Source organism: Pseudophryne corroboree, chromosome 6, assembly GCF_028390025.1.
Source record: "Pseudophryne corroboree isolate aPseCor3 chromosome 6, aPseCor3.hap2, whole genome shotgun sequence".
NCBI lineage: Eukaryota > Metazoa > Chordata > Amphibia > Anura > Myobatrachidae > Pseudophryne > Pseudophryne corroboree.
The window spans coordinates 841,195,634-841,220,211 of record NC_086449.1 but is presented as its reverse complement, the minus strand read 5'-3'; the positions used below and the strand labels follow the sequence as shown (position 1 = coordinate 841,220,211).

At 51.0% G+C, this 24,578-nt stretch overlaps 1 protein-coding gene across 1 annotated transcript in view; it reads left to right on the top strand.

Moving 5' to 3' along the window:
- Window positions 1-23,002, top strand: part of RERGL (RERG like) — a 38,428-nt gene extending 15,426 nt beyond the window's left edge. Inside the window, exons 3-5 of the mRNA XM_063930093.1 lie at window positions 7,751-7,857; window positions 10,929-11,062; window positions 22,576-23,002. Of these exons, the coding sequence (XP_063786163.1) occupies window positions 7,751-7,857; window positions 10,929-11,062; window positions 22,576-22,870 (536 nt within the window). The 3' untranslated portion in view covers window positions 22,871-23,002. The remainder of the gene's footprint in view (window positions 1-7,750; window positions 7,858-10,928; window positions 11,063-22,575) is intronic.
- The last annotated feature ends 1,576 nt before the right edge of the window (window positions 23,003-24,578 follow it).

Genomic DNA, 24,578 nt, shown 5'->3' with positions numbered 1-24,578 from the left:
TGCAGCAGGGTACAGTAATATTACCTCAGCCGGCGGCAGGGTACAGTAATATTACCTCAGGCTGCAGCAGGGTACAGTAATATTACCTCAGGCTGCAGCAGGGTACAGTAATATTACCTCAGGCTGCAGCAGGGTACAGTAATATTACCTCAGGCTGCAGCAGGGTACAGTAATAAATATTACCTCAGCCGGCGGCAGGGTACAGTAATATTACCTCAGCCGGCGGCAGGGTACAGTAATAATACCTCAGGCTACAGCAGGGTACAGTAATATTACCTCAGGCTGCTGCAGGGTACAGTAATATTACCTCAGGCTGCTGCAGGGTACAGTAATATTACCTCAGGCTGCTGCAGGGTACAGTAATATTACCTCTGGCTGCAGCAGGGTACAGTAATATTACCTCAGGCTGCGGCAGGGTACAGTAATATTACCTCAGGCTGCGGCAGGGTACAGTAATATGACCTCTGGCTGCAGCAGGGTACAGTAATATTACCTCAGCCGGCGGCAGGGTACAGTAATATTACCTCAGCCGGCGGCAGGGTACAGTAATATTACCTCAGGCTGCAGCAGGGTACAGTAATATTACCTCAGGCTGCAGCAGGTTACAGTAATATTACCTCAGGCTGCAGCAGGTTACAGTAATATTATCTCAGGCTGCAGCAGGGTACAGTAATATTACCTCAGGCTGCAGCAGGGTACTGTAATATTACCTCAGGCGGCAGCAGGGTACAGTAATATTACCTCAGGCTGGGGCAGGGTACAGTAATATGACCTCTGGCTGCAGCAGGGTACAGTAATATTACCTCAGCCGGCGGCAGGGTACAGTAATATTACCTCAGCCGGCGGCAGGGTACAGTAATATTACCTCAGCCGGCGGCAGGGTACAGTAATATGACCTCAGGCTGCAGCAGGGTACAGTAATAAATATTACCTCAGCCGGCGGCAGGGTACAGTAATATTACCTCAGCCGGCGGCAGGGTACAGTAATAATACCTCAGGCTACAGCAGGGTACAGTAATATTACCTCAGGCTGCTGCAGGGTACAGTAATATTACCTCAGGCTGCTGCAGGGTACAGTAATATTACCTCTGGCTGCAGCAGGGTACAGTAATATTACCTCAGGCTGCGGCAGGGTACAGTAATATTACCTCAGGCTGCGGCAGGGTACTGTAATATTACCTCAGGCTGCAGCAGGGTACAGTAATATTACCTCAGGCTGCGGCAGGGTACAGTAATATTACCTCAGCCGGCGGCAGGGTACAGTAATATTACCTCAGCCGGCGGCAGGGTACAGTAATATGACCTCAGGCTGCAGCAGGGTACAGTAATATTACCTCAGGCTGCAGCAGGGTACAGTAATATTACCTCAGCCGGCGGCAGGGTACAGTAATATTACCTCAGCCGGCGGCAGGGTACAGTAATATTACCTCAGCCGGCGGCAGGGTACAGTAATATTACCTCAGCCGGCGGCAGGGTACAGTAATATGACCTCAGGCTGCAGCAGGGTACAGTAATATGACCTCAGGCTGCAGCAGGGTACAGTAATATTACCTCAGGCTGCAGCAGGGTACAGTAATATTACCTCAGCCGGCGGCAGGGTACAGTAATATTACCTCAGCCGGCGGCAGGGTACAGTAATATGACCTCAGGCTGCAGCAGGGTACAGTAATATTACCTCAGGCTGCAGCAGGGTACAGTAATATTACCTCAGCCGGCGGCAGGGTACAGTAATATTACCTCAGCCGGCGGCAGGGTACAGTAATATTACCTCAGCCGGCGGCAGGGTACAGTAATATTACCTCAGCCGGCGGCAGGGTACAGTAATATGACCTCAGGCTGCAGCAGGGTACAGTAATATGACCTCAGGCTGCAGCAGGGTACAGTAATATTACCTCAGGCTGCAGCAGGGTACAGTAATATTACCTTAGCCGGCGGCAGGGTACAGTAATAATACCTCAGGCTACAGCAGGGTACAGTAATATTACCTCAGGCTGCTGCAGGGTACAGTAATATTACCTCAGGCTGCTGCAGGGTACTGTAATATTACCTCAGGCTGCAGCAGGTTCTCTCACATAATGATGTGTGGCTGCAATGTTCTCTCTTCCTTCCTGCTGATATAATGCACATGGAAAGACGTAATGGGAAATAACCGGAACACACTGTAACTCCCCCAGGACTAGCGCCGGGACACATGGGGGTAAATTTACTAAGATGGGAGTTCTATTTAAGATGGGATGTTGCCCATAGCAACCAATCAGATTGTACTTCTCATTTATCTAGCACTTTCTAGATGATAATACCTGGAATCTGATTGGTTGCTATGGGCAACATCCCATCTTAAATAGAACTCCCATCTTAGTAAATTTACCCCATGGTGGTATAGTCACGTAGAGAAATGTTTCTTATATTCTATGACGTCACATTCCACTGAGACAGAGGTGACGGGGACGTATCACCTCTCCCTCCATTGTGCCAACCAGTGTTTCCCATCTAGTCCCCAATAACCTCTAACGCTGCAGGCAATGCTGACCACTGTGTCACACATTATAATTCTATTCACTACTATCATATATATATATATATATATATATATATATATATATATAAAATCTCTTTATACAACATATACTGCAGATACGAAAGTGGGCACACCTTATAACTAGCAGACCACATGTCCAGCCAGACTTCTGGGTCTGAGCAGAAGCGCCCACTGATGACATCATCATCAGGCACCCGGCGTTACCATGACTGCATACAGGGCCGGTGCTAGGGTGTTCGGCGCCCCCCTGCAAACTATAAATTTGCGCCCTACAAATTCCTTTGGTGCACGCAGGGAAAAGGGGTGTGGTCTCACAAGTAAGGGGCATGGCCACACAATAGTACCCCCATTTAAAATGATGCCACAATGTAGCACAATCTTATTCATCTTATAAGTAATGCCCCACCCGTAGTAGCAGCGTCCTTATACATAATGCACCCCCAGTAGTAGACGCGTTCTTATACGTAATGCCCCCCCAGTAGTAGACGCGTCCTTATACGTAATGCCCACCCAGTAGTAGATGCGTCCTTATACGTAATGCCCCCCAGTAGTAGACACGTCCTTATATGTAGTGCACCCCCAGTAGTAGAAGCGTCCTTATACGTAATGCCCCAAGTAGTAGTAGCGTGCTTATACGTAATGACTCGCAGTAGTAGAAGCGTCCTTATACGTAATTCCCCCCCTAGTAGTAGCGTCCTCATACGTAATGCCCCCCCCCCCCCAGTAGTAGTAGCTTTGTTATGCATACTGCCCCCCCAGTAATAGTAGCGTCCTTGTACATAATTCCCCCAAATAGTAGTAGCTTCCTCTACAGGCAGCTGACACCTTTCAGACAGTAGGGAGGTGCAGCTGCTGCAGAACCTACTCCTCCTGGTCACATGACAACCAGATGAGGTGCGAGGCACTGACCTTCTGGCTGATACTGTGGCTCCATATGAGGGACCGCTAGTCAGGACCGGCTGAAAGGGAGGTCGGATCAGCCGGCAGTTGAGGAAGCCAGTGCAGCACTTCTTATTGCCTCCCCAGCCAGTGAAGATACCACCCACTGCCTCCTCCCCGGGCTCGTGCCTGCAACTCCTCGGGCAGCTTGTGGTCCTGGAATTGGGAGCGGATCCTTTCACCAGTGCGGGGACGCAAGCTACGCAGGAGGGGGAGGCGGGGGGAGGCTCCGGACACACTGCAACGCCTTGCTCCATCTCACAAGATCCGAACAGGGAGGGGGCGCGGAGAGCAGCTGCTGACGTCACATTTAGGCGCTCGTTAACCTACGGGACGGGGGGGGGGGAGCGATCGCCCTTCTCACCCACTGCTGGATTCCGCTACTGCGGGGAAGGGATGCAGAGCAGGGACAGCGCCTCTCTGTCCCAGCGCCTCCCTGCACTGCATCCCTTCGCTGAGCGGGTAGCGCCGGCCCTGACTGCATACCATAGTGCATAATAAAGCCTGCTTCATACTTGCCTACTTTTAATAAAGCATGTCAGGGAGATTGTGAAATTAACACCTATAAGCGCGGGCGTGTACTGCTGCATGAAAATGACTTACATCAAAATGTAAATGAGCCCCAAAGTTAGTAGACTGTATAATCAGGGCCGGACTGGCCATCTGGCACTTCTGGCAAATGCCAGAAGGGCCGATGGCCACATGGGCCGGTCCAGCGGTCACTGAGACGCGCTGCCGCTCAGTCCGGCGGCAGCGCGTCTCAGCCAGGGCCGGACTGGCCATCTGGCACTTCTGGCAAATGCCAGAAGGGCCGATGGCCACGTGGGCCGGTCCAGCGGTCACTGAGACGCGCTGCCGCTCAGTCCGGCGGCAGCGCGTCTCAGCTGTCAGGATTGGAGAGCTGTGAGGTTCGGGGGTGAAAGCGCCGGGCGCCCGCCAGCATGGCTGTGTCTGGCGCGGCGCGTATAGCGGACTTCAAAGCAGCCGCCGGTTCATGAGCCAATCAGAGCTCGCGGACCGGCAGCCAATCAGAAGCCGCCGGTCCGCGAGCTCTGATTGGCTCACAAACCGGCGGCTGGTTTGAACGATATACGCTGCCGCGCCAGACACAGCCGCGCTGGCGGGCGCCCGGCGCTCTCACCCCCGTCCCTCACAGCCCGGAGGAGGAGGAGCAGCAGCAGTGCAGCAGCGGTAAGTAGCTGCAGCACTGGCTGCTGTGGGGGCAATTGTATACCTGGCACTGTGGGGGCAATTGGCTGGCACTGTGGGGCATTTGTATACCTGGCACTGTGGGGGCAATTGTTTACCTGGCACTGTGGGGGCATCTGTATACATGGCACTGTGGGGGCATCTGTATACCTTGCACTGTGGGGGCATCTGTATACCTGGCACTGTGGGGGGCATTTGTATACCTGGCACTGTGGGGGCATTTGTATACCTGGCACTGTGGGGGCATTTGTGGATCTGGCACTGTGGGGGCATTTGTATACCTGGCACTGTGGGGGCATTTTTATACCTGGCACTGTGGGGGCATTTGTATACCTGGCACTGTGGGGGCAATTGTTTACCTGGCACTGTGGGGGCAATTGTTTACCTGGCACTGTGGGGGCAATTGTTTACCTGGCACTGTGGGGGCAATTGTTTACCTAGCACTGTGGGGGCAATTGTATACCTGGCACTGTGGGGGCATTTGTATACCTGGCACTGTGGGGGCATCTGTATACCTGGCACTGTGGGGGCATTTGTATACCTGGCACTGGGGGGGCATTTGTATACCTGGCACTGTGGGGGCATTTGTATACCTGGCACTGCACTATCGGTGGCATATAATGTAAATTTCGGCTCATACCGGGTGCTGTAATGTGAATTTTGGCTCATACTGTGTGGTATAATGTGAAAGGGGCAGCAGTACTAGATAGTATAAGGGGTCCTACTATTGTGGTGCATAATGCGTATAAGGGGTGTATGGTGTGGTAAACTACACTGAAGACCACGCCCCCTTTTGAGTGACCACGCCCCTTTGAGTGGCCACACCCCCTTTCCGGAGCGCCGCACTTAATTACAAACCTCACATTTCCATACCCCCACTTCGAAATTCCCACTTCAACCACTGGTTGAGTATATTTTAATAGAGAATGATGTACGCCTGTATGTTGTTAGAATATTGGCCCTCATTCCGAGTTGATCGGTCGCAAGGCGATTTTAGCAGAGTTGCTCACGCTAAGCCTACGCCTACTGGGAGTGTATCTTAGCTTCTTAAAATTGCGACCGATGTATTCGCAATATTGCGATTACAAACTACTTAGCAGTTTCAGAGTAGCTTCAGACTTACTCGGCATCTGCGATCAGTTCAGTGCTTGTCGTTCCTGGTTTGACGTCACAAACACACCCAGCGTTCGCCCAGACACTCCCCCGTTTCCCCGGCCACTCCTGCGTTTTTTCCGGAAACGGTAGCGTTTTTTCCCGCACGCCCATAAAACGGCCTGTTTCCGCCCAGTAACACCCATTTCCTGTCAATCACATTACGATCGCCGGAGCGATGAAAAAGCCGTGAGTAAAAATACTATCTCCATTGTAAAATTACTTGGCGCAGTCGCAGTGCGAATATTGCGCATGCGTACTAAGCGGAATTTCACTGCGATGCGATGAAAAATACCGAGCGAACGACTCGGAATGAGGGCCATTAATTATATTTGTAAGAACATAGACTAATAAGTGGGAGGAGTCAGGAACAGTAAGGGGAGGAGTCACAGAGGTGGGCCTGTGTGCTTAAAAAATGCCAGGGCCTATTTTTAGTCCCAGTCCGGCCCTGTGTATATAATATACTGTAAGTGGCCATGAGAAACCTTATTTAAAATGATTGTAGCCATAGGGATCATTTTGCCTTATAACCAATACAGGGAAATGGCGCTGATGATCCCATTTGAATGTATATAGCTCCTCTTTATCTTTTCCCCAAGAATGTAACAGCTATATAATGGGGGTAAGGTAAAATCAGGGAGATTGCTGGTCTATTCAGGGAGTGAGGGAGATTGCTGCTATTTCAGGGAGTCTCCTGCAGAATGAGGGAGGGTAGGTAACTCTTGCCTGCTTGCATGCAGTAACTAGTAGCATAACAATACCTCACACACGTATTATCCAATGCTTTATTACACAAATATACTGTAGATACAGCAAGATACCCAATATAACTGATTGCACGAATATATAGATATAACAGTACATGGAGCAGCCACGGTGCAGTCAGGACGCATACACAGACCCTAAGCTCCCAGCACATGGAACTGCTGCGCTCTCATAATTATACACATAAAGGGTAAAACCCGAGCGTGAAGTACAGTATGCAGGAGATATTCCCTATTTGCTGTGGGATAGGGGAAAGTCATCCCATTGTAACGGGAAGCGGTTACCATAGCGCTAGTCGGGATCCCGGACGTTACAATGCCGACGCACAATGGTGGTCATTCCGTGTTGTTCGCTAGCTACTTTTGGTCGCAGCGCGGGGATTAGGTAAAAAAGCGGCATTTCTGCGCATGCGTATGGTGCGCAGTGCGCACGCGCGATGTACTTTCACAAAAGCCGATGTAGTTTCACACAAGGTCTAGCGACGCTTTTCAGTCGCACTGCTGGCCGCAGAGTGATTGACAGGAAGTGGGTGTTTCTGGGTGGTAACTGAGCGTTTTCGGGGAGTGAGTGAAAAAACGCAGGCGTGCCTGGGGAAACGGGGGAGTGGCTGGCCGAACGCAGGGCGTGTTTGTGACGTCAAAACAGGAACTAAATAGTCTGAAGTGATCGCAAGGTAGGAGTAGGTCTGGAGTTACTCAGAAACTGCTTGATAAAATTTGGACGCCGTTCTGCGATCCTTTCGGTCGCACTTCTGCTAAGCTAAGATACACTCCCAGAGGGCGGCGGCCTAGCGTGTGCAATGCTGCTAAAAGCAGCTAGCGAGCGATCAACTCGGAATGAGAGACAATATCACATCACCTACAGTAGGGAAGCGGTTACCATAGCGCTAGTCAGGATCCCGGACATCACATTGCCGACGCACAATATCGCATCTCCTACAATAGGGAAGCGGTTACCATAGCGCTATTCAGGATCCCGGACATCACAATGCCGACGCACAATATCGCATCTCCTACAATAGGGAAGCAGTTACCATAGCGCTAGTCAGGATCGCAGATGCCACAATGCCGACACACAATATCACATCTCCTACAGAATACCGCAGCTTCCAGACACTGATATATTTCCCGCCATGTTTGGTTTCAGGCCTAGGATCTGATGGTCTCATCTCTTTTACAGAGTGTATATATACAAAGCAGATGACTATGGATGGAAGAGTAACCAATCTGGAGATCTATGACCCCTGTTCTCAGGTAATGTGAGGTGTCACCTGCACTCAGGTAATGTCCCCTGCACTCAGGTAATGTGAGGTGTCCCCTGCACTCAGGTAATGAGAGGTGTCACCTGCACTCAGGTAATGTGAGGTGTCACCTGCACTCAGGTAATGTCCCCTGCACTCAGGTAATGTGAGGTGTCCCCTGCACTCAGGTAATGTGAGGTGTCACCTGCACTCAGGTAATGTCCCCTGCACTCAGGTAATGTGAGGTGTCCCCTGCACTCAGGTAATGTGAGGTGTCCCCTGCACACAGGTAATGTGAGGTGTCCCCTGCACACAGGTAATGTGAGGTGTCCCCTGCACTCAGGTAATGTGAGGTGTCCCCTGCACTCAGGTAATGTGAGGTGTCCCCTGCACTCAGGTAATGTGAGGTGACCCCTGCACACAGGTAATGTGAGGTGTCCCCTGCACTCAGGTAATGTGAGGTGTCACCTGCACACAGGTAATGTCCCCTGCACTCAGGTAATGTGAGGTGTCCCCTGCACTCAGGTAATGTGAGGTGACCACTGCACTCAGGTAATGTGAGGTGTCCCCTGCACTCAGGTAATGTGAGGTGACCCCTGCACACAGGTAATGTGAGGTGTCCCCAGCACTTAGGTAATGTGAGGTGACCCCTGCACACAGGTAATGTGAGGTGTCCCCTGCACTCAGGTAATGTGAGGTGTCCCCTGCACTCAGGTAATGTGAGGTGTCCCCTGCACTTAGGTAATGTGAGGTGTCCCCTGCACTCAGGTAATGTGAGGTGTCCCCTGCACTCAGGTAATGTGAGGTGTCCCCTGCACTCAGGTAATGTGAGGTGTCCCCTGCACTCAGGTAATGTCCCCTGCACTCAGGTAATGTGAGGTGTCCCCTGCACTCAGGTAATGTGAGGTGTCCCTGCACTCAGGTAATGTGAGGTGACCCCTGCACTCAGGTAATGTGAGGTGTCCCCTGCACACAGGTAATGTGAGGTGTCCCCTGCACTCAGGTAATGTGAGGTGTCCCCTGCACTTAGGTAATGTGAGGTGTCCCCTGCACTCAGGTAATGTGAGGTGTCCCCTGCACTCAGGTAATGGGAGGTGTCCCCTGCACTCAGGTAATGGGAGGTGTCCCCTGCACTCAGGTAATGTCCCCTGCACTCAGGTAATGTGAGGTGTCCCCTGCACTCAGGTAATGTGAGGTGTCCCCAGCACTCAGGTAATGTCCCCTGCACTCAGGTAATGTGAGGTGTCCCCTGCACTTAGGTAATGTCCCCTGCACTCAGGTAATGGGGGTCATTCCGAGTTGTTCGCTCGTTGCTGATTTTTGCAACGGAGCGATTAAGGCAAAAATGCGCATGCACATGGTACGCAGTGCGCATGCGCTAAGTATTATGGCACAAAACTTAGTAGATTTACTCACATCCGAACAAAGAATTTTCATCGTTGAAGTGATCGGAGTGTGATTGACAGGAAGTGGGTGTTCCTGGGTGGAAACTGACCGTTTTCTGGGAGTGTGTGGAAAAACGCAGGCGTGCCAGGATAAAACGCGGGAGTATCTGGAGAAACGGGGGAGAGGCTGGCCGAACGCAGGGCGTGTTTGTGACGTCAAACCAGGAACGAAACGTGCTGAGCTGATCGCAGTGTAGGAGTAAGTCTCGAGCTACTCAGAAACTGCTAAGAATTTTCTATTCGCAATTCTGCTAATCTTTCGTTCGCAATTCTGCTAAGCTAAGATACACTCCCAGAGGGCGGCGGCCTAGCGTTTGCAATGCTGCTAAAATCTGCTAGCGAGCGAACAACTCGGAATGACCCCCAATGTGAGGTGTCCCCAGAACTCAGGTAATGTGAGGTGTCCCTGCACTCAGGTAATGTGAGGTGTCCCCTGCACTCAGGTAATGTGAGGTGACCCCTGCACTCAGGTAATGTGAGGTGTCCCCTGCACACAGGTAATGTGAGGTGTCCCCTGCACTCAGGTAATGTGAGGTGTCCCTGCACTCAGGTAATGTGAGGTGTCCCTGCACTCAGGTAATGTGAGGTGTCCCTGCACTCAGGTAATGTGAGGTGTCCCCTGCACTCAGGTAATGTGAGGTGTCCCCTGCACTCAGGTAATGTGAGGTGTCCCCTGCACTCAGGTAATGTGAGGTGTCCCTGCACACAGGTAATGTGAGGTGGAGGTGTCCCCTGCACTCAGGTAATGTGAGGTGATACCTGCACACAGGTGCCTTTCAAGCAATTTAGCTCTGTTTCTAAGGGCGGTCCCCCGCATCGATGCTAATCGTACACGTACTAACATATGTGATTAACATCGGAATGCGGTGACAGATGCCCCCCGCGATACCTGTTAGAAGGTGTGCGGGGGGTTCTGTGGGGTCTGTCACCTCCCAGCCCCGGGAGGTGACGTTTGCTGGGAGTCCCCGGTCCCCTCCTCCTCCCCCCTGCAGCTGGAAGCAGAAATGGCTGTGCAGCGGGGGAGGAGGAAGTGGGGGGATCGTAGAGCGCTGCCTGGGCACAGGTGAGGGAGAGGAAGGTCGGCGGGTGCGACGTTCGACGGCGGGTGTGGTAGAAGCACATAGGCTTTTGATGGAGATACCCTTGGCATATGAAAACGGGGGTTTTACAGCATTTCCCCTTTAGTACATCCGCCATATGTGTACATAAAAAGTTCTGCTATTCATGTGTAACAAGGTCCCAATTCCCGCGTGGCAGTCCCACTAAGCGAACACTGTCCCGCTGTCCCACCCGAGGGTCGCAGTGTCCTGCGTCGCAGGTGGCCTTGCGAGTTCAAGGAGACCGCGTCCACAACCCAGTCCTTGGCCTCGCCACTCCAGAAAATGGGGATTACATGCCCTCATTTTCCCAATCGTCGGCAGCCCCCCGCCCCCGTTTTCTCCCCCCGAACACCTGTGCGCTGAGATCCCAAGACCCGATCATTGGGGAAATGTAGTATGGATCGCAAACAGATCCTTCCTGAATCCCCCCCAGTGCTCGCAGAGAGCTTACACCAGTTCTAGCCATCACCAACAGGGGGCACTGATACATTCATTTTGCAGCAATATGTGTATTAATATATTGCATGTGTATGTTTCAGCCACATAAGAAAGTGCCCCTGAGCGAGGAGCTGAGCCGAGCAGATGGGTTCCTGGTCGTGTATGACATCAGTCACAGGCCGTCCTTCATATTTGCCAAGACATTGATCTACAGCCTGCGGGGAGGCGCATTTCCGGGCTGCTAAACGGTACTGACAGCCATGGCGCAAAGCGCCCGTACACATTCACTATGAAGATCCAGCCTCCACATGTACAATGTCCCCACAAGGGTCTCTTCATTTCATTGGGACTGATTCTGAATTGCATGCAATGCGGATTTGAGGGTGATGCGATATTTACTAACGTATGCTAATGCATACTTACCTACCTTCTGTCTCCTCTCTGGGAGACGCTGCAGACACTTTGGATGGTGGGGCCAAGCTCTCACGTTTTGAGGCTCTAAATGATGCCATTTGTAGGTCCGCATCCATCCTGTCCACTTCACTCCCTCATTTCTCCCTCCCTCTTTCCCTCTCTTCCCCTCTCCATCTCCCTTTCTCTCCTTTCCCTCTCTCTTCCTCCCTTTTTCCCTCTCTCCCCCTCTCCATCTCCCTCTCTCTCTCTCTGTCATCCACCTCTCTCTGCACCCTATGTTCTCCAACTCTCCTTTAAAAAAAAATCCTATTCCCTATTTTGCTGTCCCAAAAATACATTTCTTTATAGACTTAAATGAAAATCCCCCCCCCCCCCCTTACCCAGAACTTCTATAGCAAGGGCACCAGTGACCACCACTGCTACTCTAATCCCCCCCTTACCCAGAACTTCCATAGCAGGGGCACCAGCGACTACCACTGCTAGTCTAATCCCCCCCCCCCTTACCCAGAACTTCCATAGCAGGGGCACCAGTGACCGCCACAGCTAGTCTAATCCCCCCCTTACCCAGAACTTCCATAGCAGGAGCACCAGTGACCACCACTGCTAGTCTGATCCCCCCCTTACCCACAACTTCCATAGCAGGGGCACCAGTGACCACCACTGCTAGTCTAATCCCCCCCCCCCCTTACCCACAACTTCCATAGCAGGGGCACCAGTGACCACCACTGCTAGACTAATACCCCCCCCCCCCTTACCCAGAACTTCCATAGCAGGGGCACCAGTGACCACCACTGCTAGTCTAATCCCCCCCCCCCCCCTTACTCATAACTTCCATAGCAGGGGCACCAGTGACCACCACTGCTAGTCTAATCCCCCTCCTTAACCAGAACTTCCATAGCAGGGGCACCAGTGACCACCACTGCTAGTCTAATCCCCCTCCTTAACCAGAACTTCCATAGCAGGGGCACCAATGACCACCACTGCTAGTCTAATCCCCCCCCCCCATACCCAGAACTTCCATAGCAGGGGCACCAATGACCACCACTGCTAGTCTAATCCCCCCCCCCCCCCCATACCCAGAACTTCCATAGCAGGGGCACCAGTGACCACCACTGCTAGTCTAATCCCCCCCCCCCCCCCCCTTACCCACAACTTCCATAGCAGGGGCACCAGTGACCACCACTGCTAGTCTAATACCCCCCCCCCCCCCTTACCCACAACTTCCATAGCAGGGGCACCAGTGACCACCACTGCTAGTCTAATCCCCCCCCCCCCCCTTACCCACAACTTCCATAGCAGGGGCACCAGTGACCACCACTGCTAGTCTAATACCCCCCCCCCCTTACCCACAACTTCCATAGCAGGGGCACCAGTGACCACCACTGCTAGTCTAATCCCCCCCCCCCCTTACTCATAACTTCCATAGCAGGGGCACCAGTGACCACCACTGCTAGTCTAATCCCCCTCCTTACCCAGAACTTCCATAGCAGGGGCACCAGTGACCGCCACTGCTAGTCTAATCCCCCCCCCCCCTTACCCAGAACTTCCATAGCATGGGCACCAGTGACCGCCACTGCTAGTCTAATCCCCCCCTGTAGACGGGCTGGGGATGTCGCCACCACCAGGTGCTGCTGACATTTTACCACCAGTAACATGATTACAAGATAGAGAGAAGAATAAGACCATTAATACCAGATATCCCCTATGTTCCGCGGCTCTGTAGTAATACCAGATATCCCCCATGTTCCGCGGCTCTGTAGTAATACCAGATATCTCCCATGTTCCGCAGCTCTGTAGTAATAGCAGGATATTCCCCATGTTCCGCGGCTCTGTAGTAATACCAGATATCCCCCATGTTCCGCGGCTCTGTAGTAATAGCAGGATATTCCCCATGTTCCCCGGCTCTGTAGTAATAGCAGGATATCCCCCATGTTCCCCGGCTCTGTAGTAATAGGAGGATATCCCCCATGTTCCCCGGCTCTGTAGTAATAGCAGGATATCCCCGATGTTCCCCGGCTCTGTAGTAATAGCAGGATGTTCCCCGGCTCTGTAGTACTAGCAGGATATTCCCCATGTACCCCGGCTCTGTAGTAATACCAGATATCCCCCCATGTTCCCCGGCTCTGTAGTAATAGCAGGATATTCCCCATGTTCCGCGGCTCTGTAGTAATAGCAGGATATTCCCCATGTTCCGCGGCTCTGTAGTAATAGCAGGATATTCCCCATGTTCCGCAGCTCTGTAGTAATAGCAGGATATCCCCCATGTTCCCCGGCTCTGTAGTAATAGCAGGATATCCCCCATGTTCCCCGGCTCTGTAGTAATAGCAGGATATTCCCCATGTTCCGCGGCTCTGTAGTAATAGCAGGATATTCCCCATGTTCCGCGGCTCTGTAGTAATAGCAGGATATCCCCCATGTTCCCCGGCTCTGTAGTAATAGCAGGATATCCCCCATGTTCCCCGGCTCTGTAGTAATAGCAGGATATTCCCCATGTTCCGCGGCTCTGTAGTAATAGCAGGATATCCCCCATGTTCCCCGGCTCTGTAGTAATAGCAGGATATCCCCCATGTTCCGCGGCTCTGTAGTAATAGCAGGATATTCCCCATGTTCCGCGGCTCTGTAGTAATAGCAGGATATCCCCCATGTTCCCCGGCTCTGTAGTAATAGCAGGATATCCCCCATGTTCCCCGGCTCTGTAGTAATAGCAGGATATCCCCCATGTTCCGCGGCTCTGTAGTAATAGCAGGATATCCCCCATGTTCCCCGGCTCTGTAGTAATAGCAGGATATCCCCCATGTTCCGCGGCTCTGTAGTAATAGCAAGATATCCCCCGTGTTCCCCGGCTCTGTAGTAATAGCAGGATATCCCCCATGTTCCGCGGCTCTGTAGTAATAGCAGGATATCCCCCATGTTCCCCGGCTCTGTAGTAATAGCAGGATATCCCCCATGTTCCCCGGCTGTGTAGTAATAGCAGGATATTCCCCATGTTCCCCAGCTCTGTAGTAATAGCAGGATATCCCCCATGTTCCCCGGCTCTGTAGTAATAGCAGGATATCCCCCATGTTCCGCGGCTCTGTAGTAATAGCAGGATATCCCCCATGTTCCCCGGCTCTGTAGTAATAGCAGGATATCCCCCATGTTCCGCGGCTCTGTAGTAATAGCAGGATATTCCCCATGTTCCCCCCGGCTCTTCAGTAATAGCAGGATATTCCCCCATGTTCCGCGGCTCTGTAGTAATAGCAGGATATTCCCCATGTTCCGCGGCTCTGTAGTAATAGCAGGATATTCCCCATGTTCCGCGGCTCTGTAGTAATAGCAGGATATTCCCCATGTTCCCCGGCTCTGTAGTAATAGCAGGATATCCCCCATGTTCCCCGGCTCTGTAGTAATAGCAGGATATCCCCCATGTTCCCCGGCTCTGTAGTAATAGCAGGATATCCCCCATGTTCCCCGGCTCTGTAGTAATAGCAGGATATCCCCATGTTCCCCGGCTCTGTAGTAATAGCAGGATATCCCCCATGTTCCCCGGCTCTGTATTAATAGCAGGATATTCCCCATGTTCCGCGGCTCTGTAGTAATAGCAGGATATCCCCCATGTTCCCCGGCTCTGTAGTAATAGCAGGATATCCCCCATGTTCCGCGGCTCTGTAGTAATAGCAGGATATTCCCCATGTTCCGCGGCTCTGTAGTAATAGCAGGATATTCCCCATGTTCCCCGGCTCTGTAGTAATAGCAGGATATCCCCCATGTTCCACGGCTCTGTAGTAATAGCAGGATATTCCCATGTTCCGCGGCTCTGTAGTAATAGCCAGATATCCCCCATGTTCCGCGGCTCTGTAGTAATAGCAGGATATTCCCCATGTTCCGCGGCTCTGTAGTAATAGCAGGATATCCCCCATGTTCCCCGGCTCTGTAGTAATAGCAGGATATCCCCCATGTTCCCCGGCTTTGTAGTAATAGCAGGATATTCCCCATGTTCCGCGGCTCTGTAGTAATACCAGATATCCCCCATGTTCCGCTGCTCTGCAGTAATAGCAGGATATCCCCCATGTTCCGCGGCTCTGTAGTAATAGCAGGATATCCCCCATGTTCCCCGGCTCTTTAGTAATAGCATGATATCCCCCTTGTTCCCCGGCTCTGTAGTAATAGCAGGATATTCCCCATGTTCCGCGGCTCTGTAGTAATACCAGATATCCCCCATGTTCCGCGGCTCTGTAGTAATAGCAGGATATTCCCCATGTTCCCCGGCTCTGTAGTAATAGCAGGATATCCCCCATGTTCCCCGGCTCTGTAGTAATAGCAGGATATCCCCCATGTTCCCCGGCTCTGTAGTAATAGCAGGATATCCCCCATGTTCCCCGGCTCTGTAGTAATAGCAGGATATCCCCCATGTTCCCCGGCTCTGTAGTAATAGCAGGATATCCCCCATGTTCCCCGGCTCTGTAGTAATAGCAGGATATCCCCCATGTTCCCCAGCTCTGTAGTAATAGCAGGATATTCCCCATGTTCCGCGGCTCTGTAGTAATACCAGATATCCCCCATGTTCCGCGGCTCTGTAGTAATACCAGATATCCCCCATGTTCCGCGGCTCTGTAGTAATAGCAGGATATTCCCCATGTTCCCCGGCTCTGTAGTAATAGCAGGATATCCCCCATGTTCCCCGGCTTTGTAGTAATAGCAGGATATCCCCCATGTTCCCCGGCTCTGTAGTAATAGCAGGATATCCCCCATGTTCCCCGGCTCTGTAGTAATAGCAGGATATCCCCCATGTTCCCCGGCTCTGTAGTAATAGCAGGATATTCCCCATGTTCCCCGGCTCTGTAGTAATAGCAGGATATTCCCCATGTTCCGCAGCTCTGTAGTAATAGCAGGATATCCCCCATGTTCCGCGGCTCTGTAGTAATAGCAGGATATTCCCCATGTTCCGCGGCTCTGTAGTAATAGCAGGATATCCCCCATGCTCCGCGGCTCTGTAGTAATAGCAGGATATCCCCCATGTTCCCCGGCTCTGTAGTAATAGCAGGATATCCCCCATGTTCCCCGGCTCTGTAGTAATAGCAGGATATCCCCCATGTTCCACGGCTCTGTAGTAATAGCAGGATATCCCCCTTGTTCCCCGGCTCTGTAGTAATAGCAGGATATTCCCCATGTTCCGCGGCTCTGTAGTAATAGCAGGATATCCCCCATGTTCCGCGGCTCTGTAGTAATAGCAGGATATTCCCCATGTTCCGCGGCTCTGTAGTAATAGCAGGATATCCCCCATGCTCCGCGGCTCTGTAGTAATAGCAGGATATCCCCCATGTTCCCCGGCTCTGTAGTAATAGCAGGATATCCCCCATGTTCCCCGGCTCTGTAGTAATAGCAGGATATCCCCCATGTTCCACGGCTCTGTAGTAATAGCAGGATATCCCCCTTGTTCCCCGGCTCTGTAGTAATAGCAGGATATCCCCCATGTTCCCCGGCTCTGTAGTAATAGCAGGATATCCCCCATGTTCCCCGGCTCTGTAGTAATAGCAGGATATCCCCCTTGTTCCCCGGCTCTGTAGTAATAGCAGGATATCCCCCATGTTCCCCGGCTCTGTAGTAATAGCAGGATATCCCCCATGTTCCGCGGCTCTGTAGTAATAGCAGGATATTCCCCATGTTCCCCGGCTCTGTAGTAATAGTAGCATATCCCCCATGTTCCGCGGCTCTGTAGTAATAGCAGGATATCCCCCATGTTCCCCGGCTCTGTAGTAATAGCAGATATCCCCCATGTTCCCCGGCTCTGTAGTAATACCAGATATCCCCCTTGTTCTGCGGCTCTGTAGTAATAGCAGGATATTCCCCATGTTCCGCGGCTCTGTAGTAATAGCAGGATATTCCCCATGTTCCGCGGCTCTGTAGTAATAGCAGGATTTTCCCCATGTTCCCCGGCTCTGTAGTAATACCAGATATCCCCCATGTTCCGCGGCTCTGTAGTAATAGCAGGATATTCCCCATGTTCCCCGGCTCTGTAGTAATAGCAGGATATCCCCCACGTTCCGCGGCTCTGTAGTAATAGCAGGATATCCCCCATGTTCCGCGGCTCTGTAGTAATAGCAGGATATTCCCCATGTTCCCCGGCTCTGTAGTAATAGCAGGATATTCCCCATGTTCCGCGGCTCTGTAGTAATAGCAGGATATCCCCCATGTTCCGCGGCTCTGTAGTAATAGCAGGATATCCCCCATGTTCCCCGGCTCTGTAGTAATAGCAGGATATTCCCCATGTTCCGCGGCTCTGTTGTAATACCAGATATCCCCCATGTTCCCCGGCTCTGTAGTAATAGCAGGATATTCCCCATGTTCCCCGGCTCTGTAGTAATACCAGATATCCCCCATGTTCCGCGGCTCTGTAGTAATAGCAGGATATTCCCCATGTTCCCCGGCTCTGTAGTAATAGCAGGATATCCCCCATGTTCCCCGGCTCTGTAGTAATAGCAGGATATCCCCCATGTTCCCCGGCTCTGTAGTAATAGCAGGATATCCCCCATGTTCCCCGGCTCTGTAGTAATAGCAGGATATCCCCCATGTTCCCCGGCTCTGTAGTAATAGCAGGATATCCCCCATGTTCCCCGGCTCTGTAGTAATAGCAGGATATCCCCCATGTTCCGCGGCTCTGTAGTAATAGCAGGATATTCCCCATGTTCCCCGGCTCTGTAGTAATAGTAGGATATCCCCCATGTTCCGCGGCTCTGTAGTAATAGCAGGATATCCCCCATGTTCCCCGGCTCTGTAGTAATAGCAGATATCCCCCATGTTCCCCGGCTCTGTAGTAATACCAGATATCCCCCTTGTTCTGCGGCTCTGTAGTAATAGCAGGATATTCCCCATGTTCCGCGGCTCTGTAGTAATAGCAGGATATTCCCCATGTTCCGCGGCTCTGTAGTAATAGCAGGATTTTCCCCATGTTCCCCGGCTCTGTAGTAATACCAGATATCCCCCATGTTCCGCGGCTCTGTAGTAATAGCAGGATATTCCCCATGTTCCCCGGCTCTGTAGTAATAGCAGGATATCCCCCACGTTCCGCGGCTCTGTAGTAATACCAGATATCCCCCACGTTCCGCGGCTCTGTAGTAATAGCAGGATATCCCCCATGTTCCGCGGCTCTGTAGTAATAGCAGGATATCCCCCATGTTCCCCGGCTCTGTAGTAATAGCAGGATATTCCCCATGTTCCGCGGCTCTGTAGTAATAGCAGGATATCCCCCATGTTCCGCGGCTCTGTAGTAATAGCAGGATATCCCCCATGTTCCCCGGCTCTGTAGTAATAGCAGGATATTCCCCATGTTCCGCGGCTCTGTTGTAATACCAGATATCCCCCATGTTCCCCGCTCTGTAGTAATAGCAGGATATTCCCCATGTTCCCCGGCTCTGTAGTAATACCAGATATCCCCCATGTTCCGCGGCTCTGTAGTAATAGCAGGATATTCCCCATGTTCCCCGGCTCTGTAGTAATAGCAGGATATCCCCCATGTTCCCCGGCTCTGTAGTAATAGCAGGATATCCCCCATGTTCCCCGGCTCTGTAGTAATAGCAGGATATCCCCCATGTTCCCCGGCTCTGTAGTAATAGCAGGATATCCCCCATGTTCCCCGGCTCTGTAGTAATAGCAGGATATCCCCCATGTTCCCCGGCTCTGTAGTAATAGCAGGATATCCCCCATGTTCCCCGGCTCTGTAGTAATAGCAGGATATCCCCCATGTTCCCCAGCTCTGTAGTAATAGCAGGATATTCCCCATGTTCCGCGGCTCTGTAGTAATACCAGATATCCCCCATGTTCCGCGGCTCTGTAGTAATAGCAGGATATTCCCCATGTTCCCCGGCTCTGTAGTAATAGCAGGATATCCCCCATGTTCCCCGGCTTTGTAGTAATAGCAGGATATCCCCCATGTTCCCCGGCTCTGTAGTAATAGCAGGATATCCCCCATGTTCCCCGGCTCTGTAGTAATAGCAGGATATCCCCCATGTTCCCAGGCTCTGTAGTAATAGCAGGATATTCCCCATGTTCCCCGGCTCTGTAGTAATAGCAGGATATCCCCCATGTTCCGCGGCTCTGTAGTAATAGCAGGATATTCCCCATGTTCCGCGGCTCTGTAGTAATAGCAGGATATCCCCCATGTTCCGCGGCTCTGTAGTAATAGCAGGATATTCCCCATGTTCCGCAGCTCTGTAGTAATAGCAGGATATCCCCCATGTTCCCCGGCTCTGTAGTAATAGCAGGATATCCCCCACGTTCCGCGGCTCTGTAGTAATACCAGATATCCCCCACGTTCCGCGGCTCTGTAGTAATAGCAGGATATCCCCCATGTTCCCCGGCTCTGTAGTAATAGCAGGATATCCCCCATGTTCCACGGCTCTGTAGTAATAGCAGGATATCCCCCATGTTCCGCGGCTCTGTAGTAATAGCAGGATATTCCCCATGTTCCGCGGCTCTGTAGTAATAGCAGGATATTCCCCATGTTCCGCGGCTCTGTAGTAATAGCAGGATATCCCCCATGTTCCGCGGCTCTGTAGTAATAGCAGGATATCCCCCATGTTCCGCGGCTCTGTAGTAATAGCAGGATATCCCCCATGTTCCGCGGCTCTGTAGTAATAGCAGGATATTCCCCATGTTCCGCGGCTCTGTAGTAATAGCAGGATATTCCCCATGTTCCGCGGCTCTGTAGTAATAGCAGGATATCCCCCACGTTCCGCGGCTCTGTAGTAATAGCAGGATATTCCCCATGTTCCGCGGCTCTGTAGTAATAGCAGGATATTCCCCATGTTCCGCGGCTCTGTAGTAATAGCAGGATATTCCCCATGTTCCGCGGCTCTGTAGTAATAGCAGGATATCCCCCACGTTCCGCGGCTCTGTAGTAATAGCAGGATATTCCCCATGTTCCGCGGCTCTGTAGTAATAGCAGGATATTCCCCATGTTCCGCGGCTCTGTAGTAATAGCAGGATATCCCCCACGTTCCGCGGCTCTGTAGTAATAGCAGGATATTCCCCACGTTCCGCGGCTCTGTAGTAATAGCAGGATATTCCCCATGTTCCCCGGCTCTGTAGTAATAGCAGATATCCCCATGTTCCCCGGCTCTGTAGTAATAGCAGGATATCCCCCATGTTCCCCGGCTCTGTAGTAATAGCAGGATATCCCCCATGTTCCCCGGCTCTGTAGTAATAGCAGGATATTCCCCATGTTCCCCGGCTCTGTAGTAATAGCAGGATATTCCCCATGTTCCGCGGCTCTGTAGTAATAGCAGGATATCCCCCACGTTCCGCGGCTCTGTAGTAATAGCAGGATATTCCCCATGTTCCGCGGCTCTGTAGTAATAGCAGGATATTCCCCATGTTCCCCGGCTCTGTAGTAATAGCAGGATATTCCCCATGTTCCGCGGCTCTGTAGTAATAGCAGGATATTCCCCATGTTCCGCGGCTCTGTAGTAATAGCAGGATATTCCCCATGTTCCGCGGCTCTGTAGTAATAGCAGGATATTCCCCATGTTCCGCGGCTCTGTAGTAATAGCAGGATATCCCCCACGTTCCGCGGCTCTGTAGTAATAGCAGGATATTCCCCATGTTCCGCGGCTCTGTAGTAATAGCAGGATATTCCCCATGTTCCGCGGCTCTGTAGTAATAGCAGATATCCCCATGTTCCCCGGCTCTGTAGTAATAGCAGGATATCCCCCATGTTCCCCGGCTCTGTAGTAATAGCAGGATATCCCCCATGTTCCGCGGCTCTGTAGTAATAGCAGGATATCCCCCATGTTCCCCGGCTCTGTAGTAATAGCAGGATATTCCCCATGTTCCGCGGCTCTGTAGTAATAGCAGGATATCCCCCACGTTCCGCGGCTCTGTAGTAATAGCAGGATATTCCCCATGTTCCGCGGCTCTGTAGTAATAGCAGGATATTCCCCATGTTCCGCGGCTCTGTAGTAATAGCAGGATATTCCCCATGTTCCCCGGCTCTGTAGTAATAGCAGGATATCCCCCATGTTCCCCGGCTCTGTAGTAATAGCAGGATATCCCCCATGTTCCCCGGCTCTGTAGTAATAGCAGGATATCCCCCATGTTCCCCGGCTCTGTAGTAATAGCAGGATATTCCCCATGTTCCGCGGCTCTGTAGTAATAGCAGGATATTCCCCATGTTCCGCGGCTCTGTAGTAATAGCAGGATATTCCCCATGTTCCGCGGCTCTGTAGTAATAGCAGGATATCCCCCATGTTCCGCGGCTCTGTAGTAATAGCAGGATATTCCCCATGTTCCGCGGCTCTGTAGTAATAGCAGGATATCCCCCATGTTCCGCGGCTCTGTAGTAATAGCAGGATATTCCCCATGTTCCGCGGCTCTGTAGTAATAGCAGGATATTCCCCATGTTCCCCGGCTCTGTAGTAATAGCAGGATATTCCCCATGTTCCGCTGCTCTGTAGTAATAGCAGGATATCCCCCATGTTCCCCGGCTCTGTAGTAATAGCAGGATATTCCCCATGTTCCGCGGCTCTGTAGTAATAGCAGGATATTCCCCATGTTCCCCGGCTCTGTAGTAATAGCAGGATATTCCCCATGTTCCGCTGCTCTGTAGTAATAGCAGGATATTCCCCATGTTCCGCTGCTCTGTAGTAATAGAGTAAGCCGTCTATGCCGGGCCTCAGGTATAATATACTGTAAGATAGAATATTCTGCAGCCACGGCATTGTACTTATGTTCATATGATAAAGAAACAATCAGCCGGACTAAGAGCCCGATTCAGACCTGATCGATGTTGTGCGAATTTGCACAGCGGCCAATTATTGAATGACTGCGCATGCATATGCACCGCAATGCGCAGGCTGGTTGCCAAACAGTGACAGAATGGGGTGAAAATTTTGATCTCAAGCGTTCGCAAAGTGAGAGACAGGAAGAGGACGTTTGTGGGTGGTAACTGGCCGTTTTCTGGGAGTGTCAGGGAAAACGCAGGCGTTCCCAAGCGTTTTCAGGGCGGGTGTCTGACATCTCCGGCCCCGATCAGCCTGTTTGTATCGCACTGGAGGAGTAAGTCCTGGGCTGCGCACACACTGCACACACTGGAAAATTCATTGGATGGCGAGTGTGGTGCGAACGGATTTGCAGCTGTCCGCTGTCTGGCGGAGTTTTCGCACTGCGTACACGTGCTTTCGCACAATTGCATGGGGCATGTTTTCACTCTCCCTGGGCGGTGACTATCTGATTGCAGACCGCTGCAAATTCTGTCTGAATTAGGCCCTAAGTGGCAAATCCGTGTGTTGAAAGTGAAAGCCTATCACGCGCACGGTTCTAGCGTTCGCAGACATCAGATATCACTCAATCCTGTCCCCTTTCCTGTTTCAGAGATATTGAGGCCGTTGTGTTCCTGATTGGTAACAAGCAGGACCTGTGTCACATCAGGGAGGTGCCCTGGGAAGAAGGACAGAAGGTGGCACTAGAGCACAGATGCCAGTTTTACGAGATGTCCGCAGCAGAACAATGCCAAGAAATTGTCGCCATGTTTACAACCATCATTAGAAACATTGTCTTAAACATCAACATCAAGATCAAAGAGAAGAGGAGGCCGAGCGGATCAATGGCGAAACTGATCAACAACGTGTTTGGGAAGAGACGCAAATCTGTGTGACTGACGCGTTTCTCCAGACAGTGTGGGCTGGATAAGAAGAGCACTTGTTTGCAATATAAGGAACGTAGACATTTCTATAGACTTATCCCATGACCATGTAATTAATATGTACAGTACATTTGTGTAAATATTATCAACGAATCCTATAAAGTCACCGGTACAACCGCGTGATGGAACTGCCAGAACTGTCACTTCATTGTCACTGGTTACAGAAAGCTCATCGCCCCTCTCAGGTCGCCCGTTTCTGAATATCATTTGCAGGAACTCTGTCACTCTCCTACACCCAATCTCAGCGTGTCATTGTGGGGAAGGTTTTACACTTTTATCAGATCTTTTTATAGTCTGTGGAAGTACTAACTTTACAATATTATCAGCTAAACTTGACCAATTCAAACACATTTCTCTGTGAGCACCAACAAACACTCTTCCAGCAAATACTCTTCCAGCAAATACTCTTCCTGCAAATACTCTTCCTGCAAATACTCTTCCTGCAAATACACTTCCTGCAAAAACTATTCCTGCACTCTTCCTGTTGCAAATACTCTTCCAGTAAATACTCTTCCAGTAAATACTCTTCCTGCTGCAAATACTCTTCCAGCAAATACTCTTCCTGCAAATACACTTCCTGCAAATACTATTCCTGCAAATACTCTTCCTGTTGCAAATGCTCTTCCAGTAATTACTCTTCCAGCAAATACACTTCCAGCAAATACTCTTCCTGCAAATACTCTACCAGCTAATACTCTTCCTGCAAATACTCTTCCTGCTGCAAATACTCTTCCAGCAAATACTCTTCCAGCAATACTCTACCAGCAAATACTCTTCCAGCTAATACTCTTCCTGCAAATGTACTTCCAGCTAATACACAAATACTCTTCCAGCTAATACTCTACCAGCTAATACTCTTCCTGCAAATGTACTTCCAGCTAATACACAAATACACTTCCAGCAAATACTCTACCAGCTAATACTCTTCCTGCGAACGTACTTCCAGCTAATACACAAATACACCTCCAGTAAATACTCTTCCAGTAAATACATTTCCAGTAAATACATTCCCAGCTAATACTCTCTCTGCTAATACTCTCTCAGCTAATACTCTCCCAGCTAATACTCTCTCTGCTAATACTCTGTCAGCTAATACTCTCTCAGCTAATACTCTCCCAGCTAATACTCTCTCAGCTAATACTCTCTCAGCTAATACTCTGGGGGAAATTTACTAAGCTCCCGATTTTGACCGAGATGCCGTTTTTTCATCAAAGTGTCATCTCGGTAATTTACTAAACACTAATCACGGCAGAGATGAGGGCATTCGTAATTTTTTGCAAGTCCAAGTAAAAAATTACGAATGAATACACCATCGGTCAAAACGCGGCTGTTTAAGTATGAATCTCGGTCATTTACTAAGAAGTGCAAAGCGAAAAACAAACAAACACTGCCGTGAAAAATTACAACTCGTAAAAAAGTGCTAAAAAAAAACAGACCTTTTTTTTTTATTCGTGATTGGATAGGCATGCACGGATCCATGAGATCCGTGCATGTATATCAGTGGGAAGGGGTGGGAAAGTGCTTATTTTTTCAAAAAAAATTGCGTGGGGTCCCCCCTCCTAAGCATAACCAGCCTCGGGCTCTTTGAGCCGATCCTGGTTGCAGAAATATGGGGGAAAAAATGACAGGGGTTCCCCCATATTTAAGCAACCAGCATCGG